Raw genomic sequence first — 21,132 nt, 5'->3', positions numbered from 1 at the left:
GTGAGGAAACTGAAGAAGAGCCTTAGACTTCAAAGAAAAATAAAGCTGCTATTTAGAGACAAAACCAGGAATCTTTCTTCCAAATATGGATTTGTTGAGACAGTTGTTCCGACGTACCAGAAGCCGCTTTGCATTTATTTGCAGCGACTGGCTTGAATGTTTCACACTTGCAGATAATGAAACTGCAGACACAGTGGATTTGTGTTTATTATTATATTTAGAAAATACCAGTTTTACAATCATTGTGTCTTTTTATTTTTCTAATTAGAAGTTGGTCGTAGCTAAAGGGAAAATCTCCATCACAAAGTTGAAGTTAAAACCAGCCGAAAAACATTTGACAAAGAAGGAAGATTCAATAAAATACAGTTGCAGGAGTTTTTTCTGATTTGTGTAAACTTGTAAAAGGGACATTTATGATTTTTGTTAAGAACTGTTAAGAAACTTTAGCACAGAAATCTTCCTCTATGTAAAAACACAATTAATCAGGATTTATGTAAAAACAAAATATGAAGATGATCTGATACTGGGTTGAGTTCTCAGTGTCATGGTATTTTATGTAGGGAAAAATCTGTAATGTTGCTTTCATTGAATTTTTTACAAATCAGAAACAACTTCTGCAAATCAGCAACTTTCTTTCATTGAATGTTTGTCATCAGTAAGAAAAAATGACTAATGTTTTTAGATTTTTTTAAACTAAATTTCTTGTAGTAGGATTTTAATTTGAAAAACAGGTTTTTCAGAAACCAGAAGCTAAAAATATTAAACATAAACTTCGGCCCCGTTCTGACTGGTCTGGGAAATATTGTCTTATATTAAACCGGTCTATGGCTCGAAACAGGTTGGAGACAACTGGTATCAAACTCAACCATTATGTTAAAGAAAAGGCCAATTTTCCACAATAAAAGTTTGGTAGATTACCTTAAGTCACTTTCAGAACTTTTCTGTCAAAAATAATGTGATTTCCTTTTCATACCTCTAACCTGTAATAGATATAACCATGTTACACTTCTGTATTCATGGTGTGTTGAGTGGGTAGAGACAAAGGCATGTGTTATTGGCTTTACTGGGTGGGTGATGCAGACCAGGTGTCAACTCCACACATTGGAGTCTGGGTTATTTTGGCCTAGGGACTTGAAAATGGAAAGGACAGAGAGGTTGGAGGTGAATGTTAATCACTTCATGAGCAGCAGGAAGAGCTCTGCAGGTGCATGTCCAACAAAAGGACCATTCACTTCAGGTCCGGATTGGCTTCCTCCTAACCACTCACTACCATCACTTCAGTCAGCTAAAAAAATAAAAATAAAGATAGCCTGTGAAACACATTATAGGCAAACTTAATAAGTTAGTAAGTCACATATTTGTTTGACAATCTTTTTTCTTGAATTCCAACACATCCGAGTCAATCAATGAGAGTTAATGATCAAATTATCTAATGCCTGGTTTATACTTCATAGTAATCAGCTATCGCATCAATCGTATCGTGTCCCTACCACAATCATGCAGTTTAGTTCATATTAAGGTTGGTTTCACTTGCAACTGTCCATGATAACTGCGATGAACCTCTGAATGGCATTCATACTTTTTAAGCTCGACATGATTGTCTCCAAAGTTTCACTGGTATTTTTTAACATGTACAACATCTTGCTCATACACTTGCTAGTATGGGCCACTGGTGTGATATGCACACAATTGTACTATATAAAAATTCTAAATAAAATTCCAATCGTGGGTGATGCCATCAAATTGTGTCACATTTTGTACCGATTGGGGCAATTCTCTTCCGATCCCATCGGAAGTACCAAGCGATGGCATCATCATAGTTAGCGTAAACCTATGAGGTAGCATTTTGTTTTTATTTTACTCAACATATTGACATGACAGAAAGTCAATGTAGTCCAATTCTGATACAAGAAGTATCAAGTGATGGCATCGTGCGTACATGTATACATACACTAACTGAATACTTCTCCAGACTAAACCGGAACAATTTAAGTTAAGTAGCCAGTAATGGCCAACAAAGTCTGCATTATCAGAAATTAAAGCACGCTGTAGAAGCCTGAACTGTCCGACGCGAAACAGAGGATGGCTGCTTCGCCGAAGTGCATTAATTTCTGATAATCCACACTTCGAAGGCCATTAACCCGCTTATCCCATGGTCACTTACAAAAGAAATAAATAATCAATCGATTTTTAGTGCTTTATTCTTGTTATTGTTATTAGATCACTTTTTATTTAACAAAAAGCGGACTATTTGTCACGTGGTGCTGCGTGTTGTCATGTTACTGTGACAATGCTCCGCTTAGCCGGCTGAGCAATAATAATATATAATAAAATATAATTATATAAACATATAATAACCTATTCTGTTTTGTTTGTAAAGACATAGAAAATACTGCAAAGTAATTACTTTTAAATAAAAAAGTAAAATTTATATTTATTTATTACAGAACTTCATCTGTTTTATAACACTCTTGAAAATAGTCAAACTCCCAAAGCAGTAGAATTTTGTATTTCCCTGTTTGCTAAGTAATTTTTTCTCGTTTATATATATATATATATATATATATATATATATATATATATATATATATATATATATATATATATATATTCTCTATTTGCCATTTGCTAACCAAACGTTTCTTATTAACATGTTACTTGCTGTAATTTTTTTGTGTAAAAATGTTATGTTCAATCCTGTTTTGAATCCACCCTTGTTCTGTAAATATGTTTATTTTCAATAGTTTTTTTAAACATGGTAACATCTCAAACTACATAAATTTTAATGAAAACTCTTTGAATTATACTGAGACTTTTAATTGGTCTAGCGTGTGCGTTCCCAATTAGAACCAAATGTATGCTAATTCGTGCCACGTGCTCACAGGTAATTGCCTTAATTGCATCCTTCTGCATCCTGAGGCTAGCAGGGTGTGAAAGCATAAACAGAGATCAATCAGAGTCTGTTGAGAACTTCATTTAAGGCTTTGGCGCTGATGAGAACCACTCGCTCATTCTGGCACTAACTCGCGCGGGACATGAATACATGAAGGCCATAACCCAACATCACTACAGCCGCCCATTCCTCCAAATAAGGTATTTACGGGAGAGGCACCGGAAGACTCTCCATGGCAACCCACTCACAAACAGTCAGGGGGATAACAATGGAGTAGTAGCTGGGCTGAAGATTGACAGCTTGGTGCGGTGCGCTGCACTTGACTGCTTCCGTTCATGAGCATCTACAGATTTGTGGCGCAAAAATAGTAAACATTACATACGAATAGCTCTAGTTAACAAATAATAATAATACAATAATAACAAAAAATAAATATTAGGAGGCTTAAACTGAATATAATTGCACAACCTCGTCTTCTCCATTGAATCCTTAGGAAAGAAGCGTCGGAAACTCCCCCTGCAATTTCCCCCAGTTCACATTGCTCCCCATTATTATACCAACGGCGTCAAAGCCCACTAAGTTGAAACGGTCCCCCACTACAAAACAGCAATAATTACCTCAGTTAGTCCTCGTGCTGGTCTTCGCAGACGAGGAGACGCTGCACTGGGGGGGTTTACTCCGAATCTCAGCTGTTATTTTGGCCACGGCAGGAAGAGCTGTCTACTCTGCAGATATATTAGATCTCAAAGCAAAGTTGCCAGGCTTTACAAATGGTTTGGTCCTCTCAGTCCTCGCGGGGGTTAAATGAAGTCATTTCAGTGTATTAAAAGTTAAATAGAAGGAAACGTCGTTAGTAACGACGAATAGTAACTACGATGTGGCGGTGGATGAAAAGCAGAGCAAGCCTTTATCCCTCATCCACGGCAGAGCACGATTCTGTTGGTCACGCTGAGTGTCTCCGCCCATCCACACACACACTCATAGGCGGACTTTCTTTTTGAATATTTTCAACTGACACTTAAATGTGTTTATCTGCAACAAAAACCTAATTCTTATTGGCTGCGCCTTTTTTTTATTAACTGGCCTAGTGACTTTAAAATGTTTAAGTTAAAATGTTAATATGCAAATAATTAACGCATACGTTTGTAAATTAGTTGCACTTTTCTAAATATATTTTTTATTTAGCTTGTTTCATTTAAGTAGTCTTAAAATACCTCAGACTGCCTATTTACTGTTAAAATAACTGGTAGTGCGGTTCTCTCATCTTTATGTAAAAAAAACTCAGGATGCCAAGTAGCATTTTCAAAATAAAAGCTTTGTTGCAGCAAATATGATTGCCATTTTGTTTTGGCTTGCAAATAACCTTATACAGCAACCGAAATATTACATATTGAGTGATTTTGCAAAATTCTGTATATCATGTCTAACATTTGTAGTCATTCCAACATTTTCTGATTACTCTTTTTGTTACGCTTGCTTTTGTTTTGAAGAAAACTAACTAACCGGAATTGTGGCTGTCAAAGTGGCAAACTTTGTGAGTAAGGCGACCAATCGAATAGCATCTTTATAGATTCGTTCGTTCTGTACATTTAAAGTGCCTAACCGGGCGGGGTTAAAGGAACCCCTCTAACCCAGGCCATTGGTGGAGTCTGTCGGTGTGAGTAAAACCTCAAATCGAAGTTATACTGTAGAAGGACTTCCTTTGAGTTGACAACAAGCACGATAAAGGGGCAGTGAGTTTAAGTCAGTCATAATTCAGCACTGTATTTAGTAAAGGGCAGAATTAACAATTTGATCAAGCCGCCATTTTTTGTGTGTATTGTGTCGCCTTTAACCCAGTTTGCCAGATATTTTTGATCCGTTGGGTTTGTTTCCTCGTCACTTGTAAGTATGCTAATTTGTTAGCAGTTTAGTAAAACTAAATTTACATTAGTGCTGTGTTACTGAACCTGTCTTTGTTTCATTCGAAATAAGGTGTCTATAAACGAGTTCAGGCGTCTGGTAAATACTAGTCTACCGAATGTCGTGCTTGGTGACTCTCTTTCTTTGCTGTGTGGGTCATTGCTTTTGTAATTGTGTTATTTATATACTCTGACAAAATGTATTTTATTTTTAGATTTTGAGCTTAATTGTAATTTAGGATATATAGTGATTTGTGCAGTCCTGATGTTTCTATATCACAATTACGTAAAACTCAAATATCTTTAATTACTTCTTTTATTTCAGGTATGACTTACACCTGAAGACCAATGTGGAAGAAGTGATAATCAGATCGTGCCACAAAATGTGTATAATCTTCTTCAAGTTTGATCCCCGGCCTGCTTCCAAAAATGCATACAGGTAGAGATCATCATCACCCCTCTTTAATTTAACATAAGACCACATTTTAAAGGACACCAATAAACAAAAGAAAAGATACACAACAGGACACAGAAATAGTCAAGATGAAGCATAATATAAAATCAGACGTTCATTAAAGATTGTTTGGGGAAAAGATGACACAAGAAAAATTTTGTCCAGAGAAATTTGCGCTTTTTTTTAAATCAAATTGAAATAATTATTTTAATGTTGCAACAAACAATGTCTGCATTGTTACATAAACCATGCACAGAGGTTATTAAAACAAAATCCCATGTTTTACAGTTGTTTCTTCATAAGAAACTACACGTCTTGTGAAATGAGTTCTGCTGATCTGGTTTCAAAACAGTCTCTGCAGAGTTTGTGTGAGAGTTCTGAAGTCACGGCCTTGAATACCACTGTCACAACTCCATCAATAAATGGAAATTTGGAGAGACAGGGTCAAGTTTTATAATACATTTATTTTTGTTATAAAAAAATGTGTTTTCATAGCTCTTCCACAAAATCCCTAGTCTGACATGTTTAACGTATTTTAAATCATTGAAGAGACTGACTTCTTGGTTCTTTTGTTATCAGAAACGGGTTGTGCTTTTCACATACCTGACATGTTTCAACGGACGTCTTCCGTCTTCGTCGGAGTCGTCATCAGATAGTAGTGTGTGACGTATATAAAAAACAGTTGATTGTGACTGAGGCGGAGTTACTTGTCAAACTTTGACAGGCTGCTCCGCCCCTTGATGTCCATTTTCTGCTGGAGGTTATTGTCATCTCGGTTCATGGAAGTGTGGGTCTGATCACAAAAGAACCAAGAAGTCAGTTAACAACTAAAAGGAGCCGCATTTCCAGAAGAAAATGCAGGGTTGAACGCTATAGTGCCGAATGAAAATGAAACCTAAAGGGTAATAATTGGCAATAAATTAATGATCAAAATTGGCAATAAATAAAGCGAAAACAGCACAATAACAAAAAACATATCTTTGTGAAAAATGCCAGCGCCGGCTCTTGAACCAGCGAGCTTCATGCAACAAGGATTCCCCATGTATTTCAATGGAGGCCATATCCTGGAAATCCTGGAATATCTTGAAAAGTTCAAGGATTTAAAGGACCAAAAGTCAAAGCTGAAAGAGCTGAACATTTTAATAGTTGAGTGGTTAAAATAGCTGAAAAATTGTAGAAGGAGTTAAGCAGCAAAAAATGGCGGAAGATGTGCTTTATAGCATTCAACCCATTACAGACACTAAGAACTTTATTGCACTAATTTAATAGACTGATGCAATAAGACTTTCAGTCTTGTGAACATCCTTCACAATGGTCCTTAAATATTGCTTATTGTTGCTTGTTGCAACAGCCACCATGAGCAATGTTTGAGATGGCAAAGATTTCAAATATAAATCTTTTCACAATCTTTCATACAGTTTAAGGAGAAGAAAACTTGTTTGCTGCATTATTAGAAGAGAAGTCATTGGAAAAAAAAACTTTGTATTGCATAGAGTGTCTCTGAATCCTCATAGCCTTGAATGACCCTATATGTTATTTGAAAAAGAAAGCACACAGAAAAACATTTACTTGTCATCAACTCTGAGTGAAAGGCTCATTGTCTTGGCCGACTAATGGAGAAAAATCTATGGCTGGAATTTCTGAGAATCTTTTTCTTCTTCTTTTCCTTTTGACTTTTCCCTTCAGGGTTTGCCAAAGCAACTATCCCTGTCTTCTGAATCATCTTTAACACCAGCTAAATTCACGTCTTTGTTCAGTGCATCCAGAAACATCATCTTTTGTCTTCCTCTAAACCTTTTGCCTGGCAGCTCTCGACTCGGCACCATTCTGCTAACATATTCCGCTGCCTCCCCTCTGGACATGTCCAAACAATCTCAATCTCGCCTCTCTGACTTTATCTCCAAAACCTCTAACATGTACTGTCCCTCTGATGTCCTTCCTGATCCTGTCCATCCCGGTCCCTCCCAACAAGAACCTCAGCATCTTCATCTCTGCCACCTCCAACTGTACTTCCCGTCCTGACCTCAGTGCCAAACAAGAGGGCATTTCTCAGTACAGTTTTGTTTACCTTTCCTTTCATTTGACCTTAAACTCTTCTATCACACATCACACCTGGCACTTTTCTCCACCCACTCCAACCTGCCTGCAATTGCTTCTTCCCTTCTTTTTCACACTCTCCATTACTCTGGACTGTGGACCCTAGATACTTAGAATCCTTTTTTTCCCTGTAACCTCACCCATTCCCACACATGTACTCCGTCTTGCTGCGACTAACTTTCATTCCTTTCCTTTCCAGGGCAAACCTCCACCTCTCTAGCTTCTCCACCTGTTCCCTGCTCTCGCTACAAATCACAATGTCGTCTGCAGGCATCATAGTCCATGTCTAACCTCATCTGTCATCCTGTCCATCACCATTGCAAACAGGAGGGGCTCACAACTGATCCCTGATGTGTCCCATGTCCCCCATGTCCTGCACTGCTCTAACATACTTCTCTGTTACTCCAGACTTCCTCATACAATACCTCTGTTTCTCTCTGGGCATCCTGTCATAAGCTTTCTCCAAATCTACAAAGACACAGTGTAGCTCTCTCTGTCCTTCTCTGTATTTCTCTATCAACATCATCAAAGCAAATATTGCATCTGTAGTGCTCTTTCTTGGCATGAAACCATACTGCTGCTCCCAAATGTTCACTTCTGCTCTTAGTCTAACTTCAAGTACTCTTTCCCATAATTATATTTTATCACCAGCTTTATCACTCAGTAGTTGCCACAACTCAGCACATCTCCCTTATTTTTTTAAATGGACACCATAGCACTTCTCCATTCCTCAAGCATCTTCTCACCACCTAAGATCCTGTTGAACAGCCCAGTCAAAAACTCCACTGCCATCTCTCCTAGAAACTTCCATACCTCCACATGTATATCATCAGGACCAAGTGTCTTTTCACTCTTCATCCTCTTCAATGCCTCTCTCACTTCCCCCTTTCTAGTCTTTGTTACTTCCTGCTCCACAACATTGACCTCTTCAATTCTTTTCTTCTCTCTCATTTTCTTCATTCATCAACTCTTCAAAGTATTCTTTCCATCTTTCCATTACACTGCTGACACCTGTCAATCCATTACCATCCCTATCCTTCATCACCCTAACCTGCTGCATGGCCTTCCCATCACGGTCTCTCTGCCTTGCTAATCTTTATAGGTTGGTCTCTCTCTCTCTCTCTCTCTTTACTACTCAACCTAGCATGCAAGTGATCATAAGCCCCTTGTTTGGCCTTTGACACCTCTACCTTCACCTTAAGCTGGATCTCCCTGTACTCTTGTCTACTCCCCTTAGTCCTTTCAGTGTCCTTCTCCTTCCTAGCTAGTTTCTTACCCCGTATACACTCCTGCACCTCCTTATTCCACCACCAAGTCTCCTTATCAACTTTTTATCCTGATGACACACCAAGTACAGTCCTACCCGTCTCTCTGATCATATTAACTGTAGTTATCCAGTCATCTGGGAGGACCTCCTGACCACCCAGAGCCTGTTTCAAGTGCTTCTTAAAAGTCATGCAACAATCTTCCTTTTTCAGCTTCCACCAGTTTGTCTTCTGCTCTGCCTTTGCCCTTTCTTTGTTCATCTTCTTCATCACCAGAGTCCTCCTACACACCACCATCCTATGAGCTCTGGAAACATCCTCTCTTCACTATCAAACCTGTCCCTCACCTCCTCATCACCTCTGTTCCTGCACCAACATGTCCACTGAAATCTGCACCGATCACAAATTTCTCACTTCTAGGGATTATCTCTTTATCAAGGTCCAACCAGAATTTCTCCTCGTCTTCCAGCTCACATCCTACCTGTGGGGCATACCCACTGACAACATTAAACACCACACCTTCGATTTTTATCTTCAGACTAATCCCTCTATCTGACACTCTTGTTACCTGCTCCTTTAAGATAACTTACTCCATTTCTCTTCCCATCTCCACCATGATAGAATAAATAACTTATACCTTGCTCCTCAGCTTCTACCTTTTCCACCTGGTCTCCTGGACAAATAGTATGTCTACCTTCCTCCTCTGCATCATGTCAACCAATGCTCTACTTTTTCCTGTCATAGTTCCAGCATTCAAAGCCCCTACTAGCAGTCCAACACTCGTGACTTTCCCTTTCCTCCTCTCCTCCTTCTTCAACCAACAGTAGTCCAATTTCCACCGGCACCCTGTCGGTGAACGGCACAGATGGCGGTCATTATTCACCCGAGCTTAGACCGATTTGGTATGGATATCATAGGTCTGATTCACATATTTGGTTTGGCAAAGATTTTACGTTTGATGCCCTTCCTGGCACAGCCCTCTGTATTTATCCTGCCATGGGACTGGCACAATTAGACCCTTGCTATGGCCCCCTTGTGGCTATATTGCTGGAATGCATGCCGGTCACAAGCTGGTCATAAATCTTTTCTTATCAATTATCTTATGAGTGTAAGTCCATTTCAGAAAGATCAATTTAAGTTTAATGCAAAATATAATCTGTGAATATCTGTAGTGGTTAAGACTGGCATGCAGAAATGCTTGTAGCAACTCAAATTTGTTTTAAAGGTTCTTTGAACTTTCTATTTATTCTGATCAAACTTTTCACAATAAATTACCTGATCTGCAATGATTGCTTCTTTTTTAATGTTAGAACATTGTGACAGTGTATGTATGAAAGTGTGAGTGTTTAATCTAGACACAAAGTTTTTACTTGATGTTTTAAATTTGACTTAATGTGGTGTTAAATTTAATATGCCTAAATAGAAAAAGGCATTTTTCACTTTAAAAAATACAGATTATATTGTTTGGTCTTTTTCCTTGAAGGTTCCTGTAGTCTAAGCTGTAGCAGGATTTGTGCATTTGTTCGTACTTGTATTTTTATTTGAACTATTCTCTAGATAACACTTATCTTATCAAGAGAAACTGAAATATTCTTACCTAAAAATAGCTGGAAAACTGTACAAATAGTGCAATTATCTACGATCAGACAGGGCTTCCTTCAAACATTAAAATCGGTTTGTTTTGGAATTTGAACAAAACCTTTTTGCAGACATTTTTTTCCAAATTGAAAGTTTGTCATGTAAGTAAGTAGCGGTTCGTGTTTTAAACCCTTTTAGTTTGGAACCAGTGCTGCCACATTCTTACAATAGTGCAAGGACCTATTTTGCTTCTTTGATGTGTGTACATTGTAACAGGAAAGCAATATCTCCCTGCATCAAATTTGCCGTTCATATTATATATTTCTGCGTCCCTGTTATTCCCAGCAGTAAGTGTTAACCACCCATTGCATTACAAGAAGTAAGTTGTAATGCAGCGGTCCAGTTCATTATAATCTCCCAGAGGTCAAGAGCCAGCTCTCTGCCTCTCTGTCTCCCTGTTTGGGACTGTGACCCCGCCTCAGGGGATGACCACAGAGGTGTGTTATGAGTGCTGACTTCCACATGAACCTGGGGAAAGGTGAAGTAGAGTATCCTAATGTTGCCATGTGGAGTCGCTTCATTGATGTTTGCAGGAGTTCTCTTCTTTTGCAGCTTAGAAAGAACATTTAGCATTACAAGAATAGACTTGGAAAAAATAAATAATAAAGATTTACTTTTTGAATGATTGGAAATAGGAAAAGGTATACATTTTTTCTGCGTGAGTTAAAAAATGAAAATGGGGCTTTTGGTGGTTTTAACATGTTCTTATGACATTTCTCTGATGATAGAAGAGGATATATAAAGAAAATTAAGCCTAAAATTGCTCTTCTTGATTGAATTTCTTTATTCAAATCGTGGTGAATCATGAACGATGATGTAAAAAGGCTCTTTCAAAAAGCTTATGGTTGTGATGTAGAAGCTACAATCAGCAGGCCACAAGCTCCCTGCTCCAATCTGATGCATCCATTTGCAGACAAATAGATATATGTATGTTTTCTTTTTTTTTTGTCTGAGCCATTGACTGTATATAGAAACCAGACAAAGTGGTCCTTCCCAGCTCGCGTTCTCAACAGGAAGTACACGATGGCCCCAAGAAGCCAAAGTCCCATAGACTTCTTTTGAGAATTAAACAGCTATTACTCAGTTATTCTATTTGACAGAATAACCATTCTTGTTCTGATACATTTTGACATCTTTTTGGTAATCCTAAATTTTCCTTGATAAGTTTTCTTTTTAGGAAGTTATTCAAGTTATAAACTGACCAATCAGATGCTTCAGTAATAGTAGCTGGTGCCTAATCACTTCAATGTTTGAGAGTTTCTCGAGCCTGCTTTCAGTGAAAGGGGTTTGGACTTTGAACAAGCTCACTACCTATCGGCGTCCGTGATTGCAATATAAATGTTGACTCAGACCACTTGTATCAATCACTGTTGCATGGCTCCAAGATAGCGAGGTCTGTATCGCGGAAAAATGACGACTGAATTGGCTTCAAACTCTGCGGCTGGAAAGATCCAATATTGCTCGCCATTATTGTTGCACAGGTAATGTTAGGTAAGCTAGCAAGTGAGTGTGTAAGCAGGGTTTCTCCGCACCAACAGTCCCGCCAACAACTCAGAGGTGAATTTCAAATGAACTCCTGCCGCTCTGCAGAAACTATGTCCTTGAAAATGACAGTTTATTTTTGGCTAAAAATGGCATCATAAAAAACCCCACTGGGAATGATTTTATATCAGATCGATAATGGTGCACTTTTTGGTTTTGAGTGAATGTTAACAGTAGATACATTTCAAATGTTTGCATTGTATTCTTTTAATTTGAACATTTTTCCCCATTTCATTTGAAATTCATTCATTCATTCATTTTCTAAACCCGTTTTTGCCCCTTTCGGGGTCACGATGCTGCTAGAACCTATCTGGGCCACTTGTGGGGAAAGGCAGGGTACACCCTGAGCCAGTCTGACGCATGGCCACAATCACACACCTATACAAACTCAGAGAAAGGTTCCCCGTTGGTGAGTCTGTTACAGGTCCCCCAGTTGACTTGAAAGTTCCCCTGAGGCAAGAGTGCTAACCACTGCGCCACTGTGCAGCCCCTTCATTTAAAATTCTTAAAATAAAAGTGACTCTAATTACTTTCTTTGCCACTTATACCAAGGTTTTTCTTTTCTGCTCATGAAATGTGACATTTTTTTCTGCACCTTTTTTACAGAATTACATTTTTATTCTAGAAATCACAGTTTCTATAACACAGTAGGTTTGTGAAGGACGGGAGTTTGTCTGAAGCTTTCAAAACATTCAAAGGCCTCACCATCACTTGGCTGTAAAGTCTCGATTATTCCTGTTCAGTTTGTTTGTCAAAAACTCAACGCCAGGATGTTGACTGGCATTGATACCTCCCTGCCTCTCCTCATGCCTCCTTACATGATGCAGCTGGCTGACAGTGGCTGGGATCCGAGATGCCTGTGTGCTCCCTCAGGATCCCATAACAGATGGTTTCTCCATGCTGCAAAGCATCATTTGCGTTGGCTTTTTCTTTTAGGAATAAATGTGGCTCACGGAGCCCCCCCTGGTCATGCTGTCATTACCCTTTGATAGATCAAGGTCAACCCCTATTAGGACAATTACAGCTCATCTGTTTGTTCCACAGTAGAAGTGTCCTCACAACGCATCCTGGAGGACCACTGCTGAGTTTTGAAAGGAACTTCTAAAGCTCCGTGGTCCCTGATGGTCTTTTTAGCATGTGTTTTTAGTAGTCCAATTCACTTAAAGTTCCTTATGGGAGTGGAAAATACTCATCAGTTGGCAGAAATGTTGACTCAGACCAACTCGGACCAATCAATGTATATGACTACGTCTGTCGGCTTCCATTTCGCAAAGAAACGCGACTAAATTGACTTAATTTGGTTGGACCTGGAAGTAAACTATTTTCTATGAGTAACATCACATTCTCTTTCTCCAGTTGTCATAAAGATTGAATGGCCTTAAAGTATACCCGAGCTAATTCACTGCCATAAGACTCTATCCCACAGATTCTCAGAATCTATGGTGTAGTTTGATGCTTGGACGCTGTTTTGAAGTCTAAACTCCATTTCTTCTTTGTGTTAACATACTTTAGAGTTTAACTTAAAGCCATCTGTCTAAAGCTAAGGTGAAACTGGTGATCCCAAATCACACCAGTCAATCTGGAACAAGGCGGTTGGAATAAAAAGAGGAATCAAACGACTGTCTTAATGCAAAATCCAAGAATCAACTTTATTAAAATCCTGTGGTGATTCTATAAGGCTCAAGTGACTGCAAACTTCAGTAAACCCAATACAAGAGAGGTCTTGATGAATTGTAAAATGAGTCATGGAATTGTTTTTTATTTACATTTCTGGTAGAGAACTAATCAGGTTCTGATTTGTAAAGGATTATTGGTTTCAAAAGACAGTAAATAAAAAAACAGTCTAATTAAATGCAAGAACGGTAATGTTTTCTAAAAATGGCACGTATAATATAGGTTACTCTTTCCTCTAAGCAAGGACGACAGTTTCTTTTGTTTAATAGCTGCACATGTATACAAATGAGCTTTGTGAAGTTCATGTTGCAACGTGAACACCTGCTTCCCCCGTGACAGTGGGTTTCATTGTTCCATAGATGACTGTAAAAAACTCAGTTTAGGTCTCTATAGAGTCTAATGGTTGGTGATGATGTTATACAGGTCATGAGGCAGACTCTCTGTGCTAATCACCTGCAGCGTAATTAGTCACTCACTTTACCCTGAATGAGGAAGTCGCAGAGAGGAGCTGCTGCGCTCAACGTGTCCACCCAGTTTGGGAGTCATCGTAAACCAGGTCACACTCTTCTCTCTGTTTTTAATCATAAATATTCATGTTGCAGGCTTATCAGGGTAATAAAAACAGAAATAGCAAAGGATAAAGTACAGTTTGTTTTTGTTTTTTTACATATGGCTGGAGCATCAAATAACTGAATGAGATATCCATCTTCCTCCGCTTATCCGGAACCGGGTCTCGGGGGCAGCAGACTGAGCAGAGATGCCCAGACTTCCCTCGCCCCAGCCACTTCCTCCAGCTCCTCTGGGGGGACCCCAAGGCATTCCCAGGCCAGCTGAGAGATGTAATCTCCAGCGTGTCCTGGGTCTTCCCCGGGCCTCCGCCCTTTAGTACATGCCCGGAAAACCTCTCCAGGGAGGCGTCCAGGAGGCATCCGGACTAGATGCCCGAGCCACCTCAACTGGCTCCTTTTGATGTGGAGGAGAAGCGGTTCTACTCCGAGCTCTCCGCGGGTGGCCGAGCTTCTCACCCTATCTCTGAGGGAGCGCCCCGCCACCCTACGGAGGAAGCTCATTTCAGCCGCTTGTATTCGGGACCTCGTTCTTTCGGTCATGACCCATAGCTCATGACCATAGGTGAGTATTGGAACGAAGATCGACCGGTAAATTGAGAGCTTTGCTTTTCAGTCAGCTCTCTCTTCACCACAACGGACCGATACAGCGACCGCATAACTACGGACGCCACTCCAATCCGCCTGTCGATCTCACACTCTGGTCTTCCCTCACTCGTGAACAAGACGCCCAGATATTTAAACTCCTCCACCTGGGGCAGGGAGACTCCACCCACCGAGAGATGGCGGGAACAGGTCTGACTTACTGCCGGCTATGCGAACCAAGCTCCTACTCCGGTCATACAGAGACCGGACAGCCCTCAGTAAGGCTCCCCGGACCCCATACTCCCAGAGCACCCTCCACAGGATACCACGGGGGACGCGGTCGAACGCCTTCTCCAAATCAACAAAACACATATGGACTGGGTAAGCGAACTCCCACAATCCCTCCAGCACCCTAGATAGGGTATAGAGCTGGTCCACTGTTCCACGACCAGGGCGGAAACCGCACTGTTGTTCCTGAATCCGAGGTTCAACTATTGGACGGACTCTCCTCTCCAGTACCCTGGCATAGACTTTCCCAGGGAGGCTGAGGAGTGTAATTCCCCTGTAGTTGGAACACACCCTCCGGTCCCCCTTCTTAAAGAGGGGAACCACCACCCCTGTCTGGCAGTCCAGTGGTACAGTTCCCGACTCCCACGCGACGCTGCAGAGACGTGTCAGCCAAGACACTCCCACAGCATCCAGAGACTTGAGGTACTCAGGGCGGACTTCATCCACTCCCGGGAACTTGCCAGTAAGGAGCTCGTTGACCACCTCAGTGACTTCAGCCCGGGTAATAGACAGCCCCACCCCAAAGTCCTTGTTCTCTGCTTCTTCAAAAGAAGGCGTGTCAGTGGGATTGAGGAGATCCTCGAAGTATTCCTTCCACCACCCGACAATGTCCCCAGTCAAAGTCAACAGCCCCCCACCTGCACTGAAGACAGTGCCTGTGGAGAACTGCATTCCCCTCTTGAGGCGCCGGATGGTTTGCCAGAATTTCTTCGAGGCCAACCGATAGTCCTTCTCCATGGCCTCACCAAACTCCTCCCAGGTCCGAGTTTTTGCCTCCATAACAGTCCGGGCCACAGCTCGCTTAGACTGCCGATACCTGTCGGCTGCGTCTGGAGTCCCGCAAGCCAGCCAGGCCTGGTAGGACTCTTTCTTCAGCTTGACGGCATCCCTTACTTCCGGTGTCCACCACCAGGTTCGGGGGTTACCGCCGCGACAGGCACCAGAGACCTTGCGACCACAGCTCCGAGCAGCAGGAGAGACAATGGAAGTGGAAAACATAGTCCACTCGGACTCAATGTCCCCAACCTCCCTCGGTACCTGTTTGAAGTTCTCCCGGATGTGGGAGTTAAAGACTTCCCTAACGGAAGGCTCAGCCAGACGTTCCCAGCAGACCCTCACAGTACGTTTGGGTCTTCTAAGTCTTTCCGGCCTCCTTCCCCGCCAGCGAATCCAACTCACCACCAGGTAGTGATCAGTGGACAGCTCCGCCCCTCTCTTCACCCGAGCGCCAAGACACAAGGCCAAAGGTCGCCTGAAACAACTACAAAGTCGATCATTGACCTCCTGCCTAGGGTGTCCTGATGCCATGTGTATTGATGGACACCCTTGTGCTCGAACATGGTGTTCGTTATGGACAAACTATGATGAGCACAGAAGTCCAATAACAAAACACTACTTGGGTTCAGATCAGGGGGGGGGGGGCATTCCTACCAGTCACGCCCCTCCAGGTGCCACTGTCATCGCCCACGTGGGCATTGAAGTCCCCCAGGAGGACAATGGAGTCCCCTGTTGGGGCACTTCCAGTACCCCATCGAGGGACACCAAGAAGGCCTGGTACTCCAAACTGCTGTTCGGCCCATAAGCCGAAACCACAATTAGAGACCTGTCCCCCACCCGGAGGTGGAGGGACATGACCCTCTCGTCCACCGGGGTGAACTCCAACACTTGGCGGCTGAGCTGGGGGCTCACGAGTAAGCCCACACCAGCCTGCCGCCTCTCACCTTGAGCAACTCCAGAGTGGTAGAAAGTCCAACCCCTCTCTAAGGACTGAGTTTCAGAGCCCAGGCTATGTGTGGAGGTGAGCCCGACTATATCTAGACGGTATCTCTCAACCTCTCGCACCAGCTCAGGCTCCTTCCCTCACAGAGAGGTGACGTTCCATGTCCCAAAAGCCAAGTTCCATGACCGGGGTTTGGGTCGCCGAGGCATCCGCCCTCGACTGCCACCCAAACTACAATGCACCGGCCCCTTTTGAGGTCTCCTACGGTGGTGGGCCCATGGGAGAGTGGTCCCACGTCTCTCCTTCGGGCTATGTCCGACCGGGGCCCGTGGGAAGAGCCCTTGTCACCAGGCGCTCGCCTGCGAGCCCCAACCCCGGGCCTGGCTCCAGAGTGGGGCCCCGGTGACGCCAATCCGGGCGACGTAATCGGTCCTTGATTTTTCTTTTCATCAGGGGGTACTGAACCGCTCTTTGTCTGGCTCGTCACCCAGGACATGTCTGCCATGGGAGACCCTACCAGGGGCTTAAGCCCCCGACAGCTGAGCTTCTGGGATCACTCGAGCTCTCAAACTCCCCCACCACGTTAAGGTGGCGGTTCACGGGCTGAATGAGATAATATTGACATTTTGACACTGATGTAAGATAATATTTCCAGTACATTTAACACCACTTATGTTATTGCTGTTACTAACATCATTTTTTTTATTTAAGCTCTTTGGCATATTTAAAATCCACCCAAAGTTCACATATTTAGACACATTTTGGTGACAGATAAGGAAATGTGATCTTGATCCCTTTTTGACAACTTTTTATTAATTTTTTTCGATCATAAAAGTGATTTAATGTACTCACTTCACCTCATTGCTCTTTCATATATACTGTAATTTATTCTGTTGTTTGCTTTTGTTTTTTTTGTTTGTTTCAATCAATCAAAACAAAAACAAAAGACTACACACAATATGTATATGAAAATATACATATACATCAAACATAACTAAGATATTTATACATGCAAATGTAAATGATGTAAATGGTGGTGCTGTTAGGCTTTTCCATCTCTAAACCACAATAAAACGCACAGTTTATTCACAAGTTGAATTCTTTATTTGTAATATTTTTTTATTTTGTCCACCTTTATTGACAGTCAAGAGCTCAGATTTAAAAAGGAGCAGAAGTTTTCATGCTTTTTGATGTAGTTTGATCAAAAGACTTTACAATTCATCAAACTAACTTTGTCTCCACTCATTTCTGTTTAGACTAATTTTGGCTGCAAATAGAGACGAGGTCTACAACCGACCATCAAAAGTGGCACATTTCTGGGGAACCAACGGGGAGATCCTCAGTGGTGAGTGGCTGTCTTAGATTAGTGATGTAAGACTTCCTGCTTGTTAACATTCATGGTTACAGACTTAAAAGTCCCACTTCGATGAAAACTGTGTTTTTGGTGTTTTAACATGTTTCTGTAGAGTAATTCTTTTGATGAAGGATGTGTACAAAGAAAGTTAGGATCAAAACTCTGTTTCTAAATATTTCTTTAATCAAATCATGGCATTTGATAAAGCTTGTAGTTGTTACAAACTACAATCGGTAGGCCACAAGCTCCCCGCTGCGCTCCATTCTAATGCATCAACTTGCAGACAAATAAATCCATGAAGGTGTTTTTTTTTTCTCATCTAAGCTGATAGCTGGTATTTGGCTCAAAACTCTACGGCTGGATAGCTCCAATATTGTTCCCCATTTTTGATGCAGCGGTAATGTTAGCTTGGGGTTGTTAAGGAGTTGTAAGCTAGTGGGAGAAAGTGTTAAAAAAAGGGATGATGGGAAATTAAGGAAGGCTTACTACACACCGACAATCCCACCTACAACAGAGGAAAATTTCTAATGATCTCCTGCCGCTCTGCAGAAACTATGTCCTAGACCTAGAAAATGACACAGGTTTTTTATTTATTTTTTTGCTACAATTTAGCATAATCATAATTAAAAAACCACTGGAAACACTTTTACAATAGATCAAAAGATGATCGATGTGGGACTTTAAACAACACCTGAAACTATCATCTCAGTTTGATGATTAGAATTTCAGAGGGGGGTTTGAATACCTTCACATCTGGACCTTGCAGCAGGTATTCTTCTCTTCCACCACAGATTTACAGTGAGCTATATGATGCCTAATACACACCATAGCTTAGCTGAAGCAATCAATCGTCCTTTTCTCCTTCTGCAGGAGGAAACACAGATACAGCCTCATTGTTCATCAGTCTCCTTTTGGCTCTGTAATAGAGGGGTCACAACTCCACTCGTGGCTCTTTAATTGATGGCTGCTTTTATGTGATGTGGCAGGAATAAATGGGGCTGCCTTATCTTCCGAGCTGGGACCAGTGGGGCAGGAGAGTGGGTGGAGGGCAGCGCCAGGGTCGTGAAGGAGATGTAGCATGACGAGAAGGGAAGTAAGCAATTGCTCCCAGTGGAATTTGACTATCAAGCCTCCCTCAGGAGTAAAACAGTTTAGCTCGATTGGTCAGCATCTCTGTAACAAGGGGCTGTCTCCATTGATCAGCAGGGAATGTGGGAATATCATAAAGAAGAAGGCAAATAGAAAAGTGCATAGTTTTAGCAAAATAAAGCCCCAGAGGTTGCTCTGAAAAATGAGTGACTCATGTAAATTCACTTTTTCCATAATTATTCACTAAACACTTTAAAAAAGACGAAATAAAGTGTTCTCTGTCTGTCAGGACTGGATCAGGAGTGTGGAAAAGAAGGTGGGTCATGGCTGGGGATCAACAAAAGAGGCAAGCTGGCTGCACTCACAAATTATATGGAAGGAAATCAAAACTCTGATGCAGCAGGGAGAGGTACTGCATTGCATTTTCTAATTATATACTTTGAATCCACTGTTATTTCTCCATTAAGCCTTTTTTATATCAAATGTTTGCTTGAATCTTCTCACCTGCAGGGTTTCTAGTGTCCAACTACCTTATGGAGAAGGATTTAGACAGCTACTCGTACCTGAAGAAGGTTTCCACAGAGGGACACCTCTACAACGGCTTCAACCTCATCACAGCAGATTTCAAGTGAGTGAAAGGTGTGCAGAAGTCCCTTGCATGCGTGGCCCTCTCTTACCATGACCATTGTACTGCAAAAAGCAGGCGTCTGCTTTAAAGCTATTTTTCTACAATTTCATTGCAAAAAAGATTGTAGGGAGAAGCTGCTCTGAAACCTCCCGTCTTGAAGCTTTTTTCCCTCTTTGAATGAAATCATAAAACAGCTTCTTAGCTGCAGTTTGTTGGCAAGCAGAAGGAGGAGAATTACAAAAAAGAATACATTTTCTTGCACTAAGCTGAACTGACAACATGATGGTATTAAAATTCAAAAGCAGGTTGTACTTCAGAGCTGTAGAGGAATACATTTTAAGTGCAGTAATTATTGCAAATTGCTCTTCCTTTTTCTCTCACTTGTCTATTTGACTGAATTAATGGTCAACTAAGGAAAATAAAATCAAGGTCGGGTCAAAGATATTTGTCAGGGTGGAAGTCCTGGTTGACCGCAGCATGGACATGGGCGTTGATGCCTGTCGGCGAGGAGCAGTAGGCTTGATCAGAATGAAAACCGGCTCTAACCCTCCTGTCCTGTGAATGCATCAGTGAGACAAAGGCAGAGGAGGGGTGTCCTTCACCAACCTATGAAAAGATGACAAAATAAAGAATCAGAGCTAACTATATGAAATATCTGAGGTGATTCAGAAAGGAAGGAACTATAAGATAAATTCATCTTTCATTTTCACTCTGTATTATAAAATTCTGATTAAAAATATGTCTAAATGTCAATGACTGTTTTTTATTGGTAACTACATTGGCAGATGGACAACTTGGAAAAAAAAACTTTTATTTTAGCTTGACGATGACATAATATAACTCTGCAGCCTTGGAGGGGGTTAACATCCTTGTATTTATACTAACAAACTAACAAACTTCATCTTTTTTTTAATCAGACTCTCTTATTCTGATTTTTTTTATCTCATGTATAAATATTGGAAGAATAAAATCTGTCCCTTTCAATCTGAAAACTTCAACTGCTACAGGAAAGCTAACTGAAACTTCCTCATAACCAGAAGTAGCTCATCTCATTTGTGTGACACTGTTGAGTAGGGTTGTGCCGATATCATCGTCCATCGTGATGGGTGACTGACATCCTGATGGAGAGACCACCGTCGTGATGCCACGCCCCCGCCACGTTGCGCTTCGACACCATAAGCCGCGGTTACATGTGCAAAATATCTTGATGGGATCAATGGTCGGATTAGAATCCAACCGTGTACATGGGCCCAGAAAAATGTTTTCAGAATATAAAAACGTTCACTAAGGTCACACTTTCCGTCGGAATAAATCATTCGCACATGCGCAGTAGGGTTTGAAAACCGGAAGGATATAAATTCCGCCGAGCGGCTTTTTTTTTCAAACTTTATTGAATGTAACAATTCAGTACAAAACATTGTTAAACAGCGCCGAGCGG

General features: G+C 41.4%; 2 protein-coding genes across 12 annotated transcripts in view; one reads left to right on the top strand and one right to left on the bottom strand.

The window, feature by feature from the left end:
• Positions 1–3,815, bottom strand: part of arvcf (ARVCF, delta catenin family member) — a 265,429-nt gene extending 261,614 nt beyond the window's left edge. For 5 of the 7 annotated variants that reach the window (XM_023958692.1, XM_023958698.1, XM_023958694.1 and 2 more), the window contains exon 1: positions 3,511–3,815. The gene's annotated coding sequence lies outside the window, so the exon portion shown is untranslated. The remainder of the gene's footprint in view (positions 1–3,510) is intronic. The other 2 variants (XM_023958695.1, XM_023958696.1) reach the window with 1 other exon arrangement.
• The window catches only part of tango2 (transport and golgi organization 2 homolog), a 32,372-nt gene that overhangs the window by 2,064 nt on the left and 9,176 nt on the right, over positions 1–21,132 (top strand). Inside the window, exons 1-6 of one of the 5 annotated variants that reach the window (XM_020706180.1) lie at positions 4,608–4,626; positions 4,733–4,777; positions 5,120–5,233; positions 17,880–17,968; positions 19,356–19,475; positions 19,577–19,694. In XM_020706180.1, coding sequence (XP_020561839.1) covers positions 5,178–5,233; positions 17,880–17,968; positions 19,356–19,475; positions 19,577–19,694 — 383 coding nt within the window. In that variant the 5' untranslated portion in view covers positions 4,608–4,626; positions 4,733–4,777; positions 5,120–5,177. Of the gene's footprint in view, positions 1–4,580; positions 4,778–5,119; positions 5,234–17,879; positions 17,969–19,355; positions 19,476–19,576; positions 19,695–21,132 lie in introns of those variants that run through there. The other 4 variants (XM_020706179.2, XM_011479520.3, XM_011479519.2 and 1 more) reach the window with 4 other exon arrangements.

Source organism: Oryzias latipes, chromosome 9, assembly GCF_002234675.1.
Source record: "Oryzias latipes chromosome 9, ASM223467v1".
Taxonomy (NCBI): domain Eukaryota; kingdom Metazoa; phylum Chordata; class Actinopteri; order Beloniformes; family Adrianichthyidae; genus Oryzias; species Oryzias latipes.
This window is presented reverse-complemented; position numbering and strand designations above follow the sequence as displayed.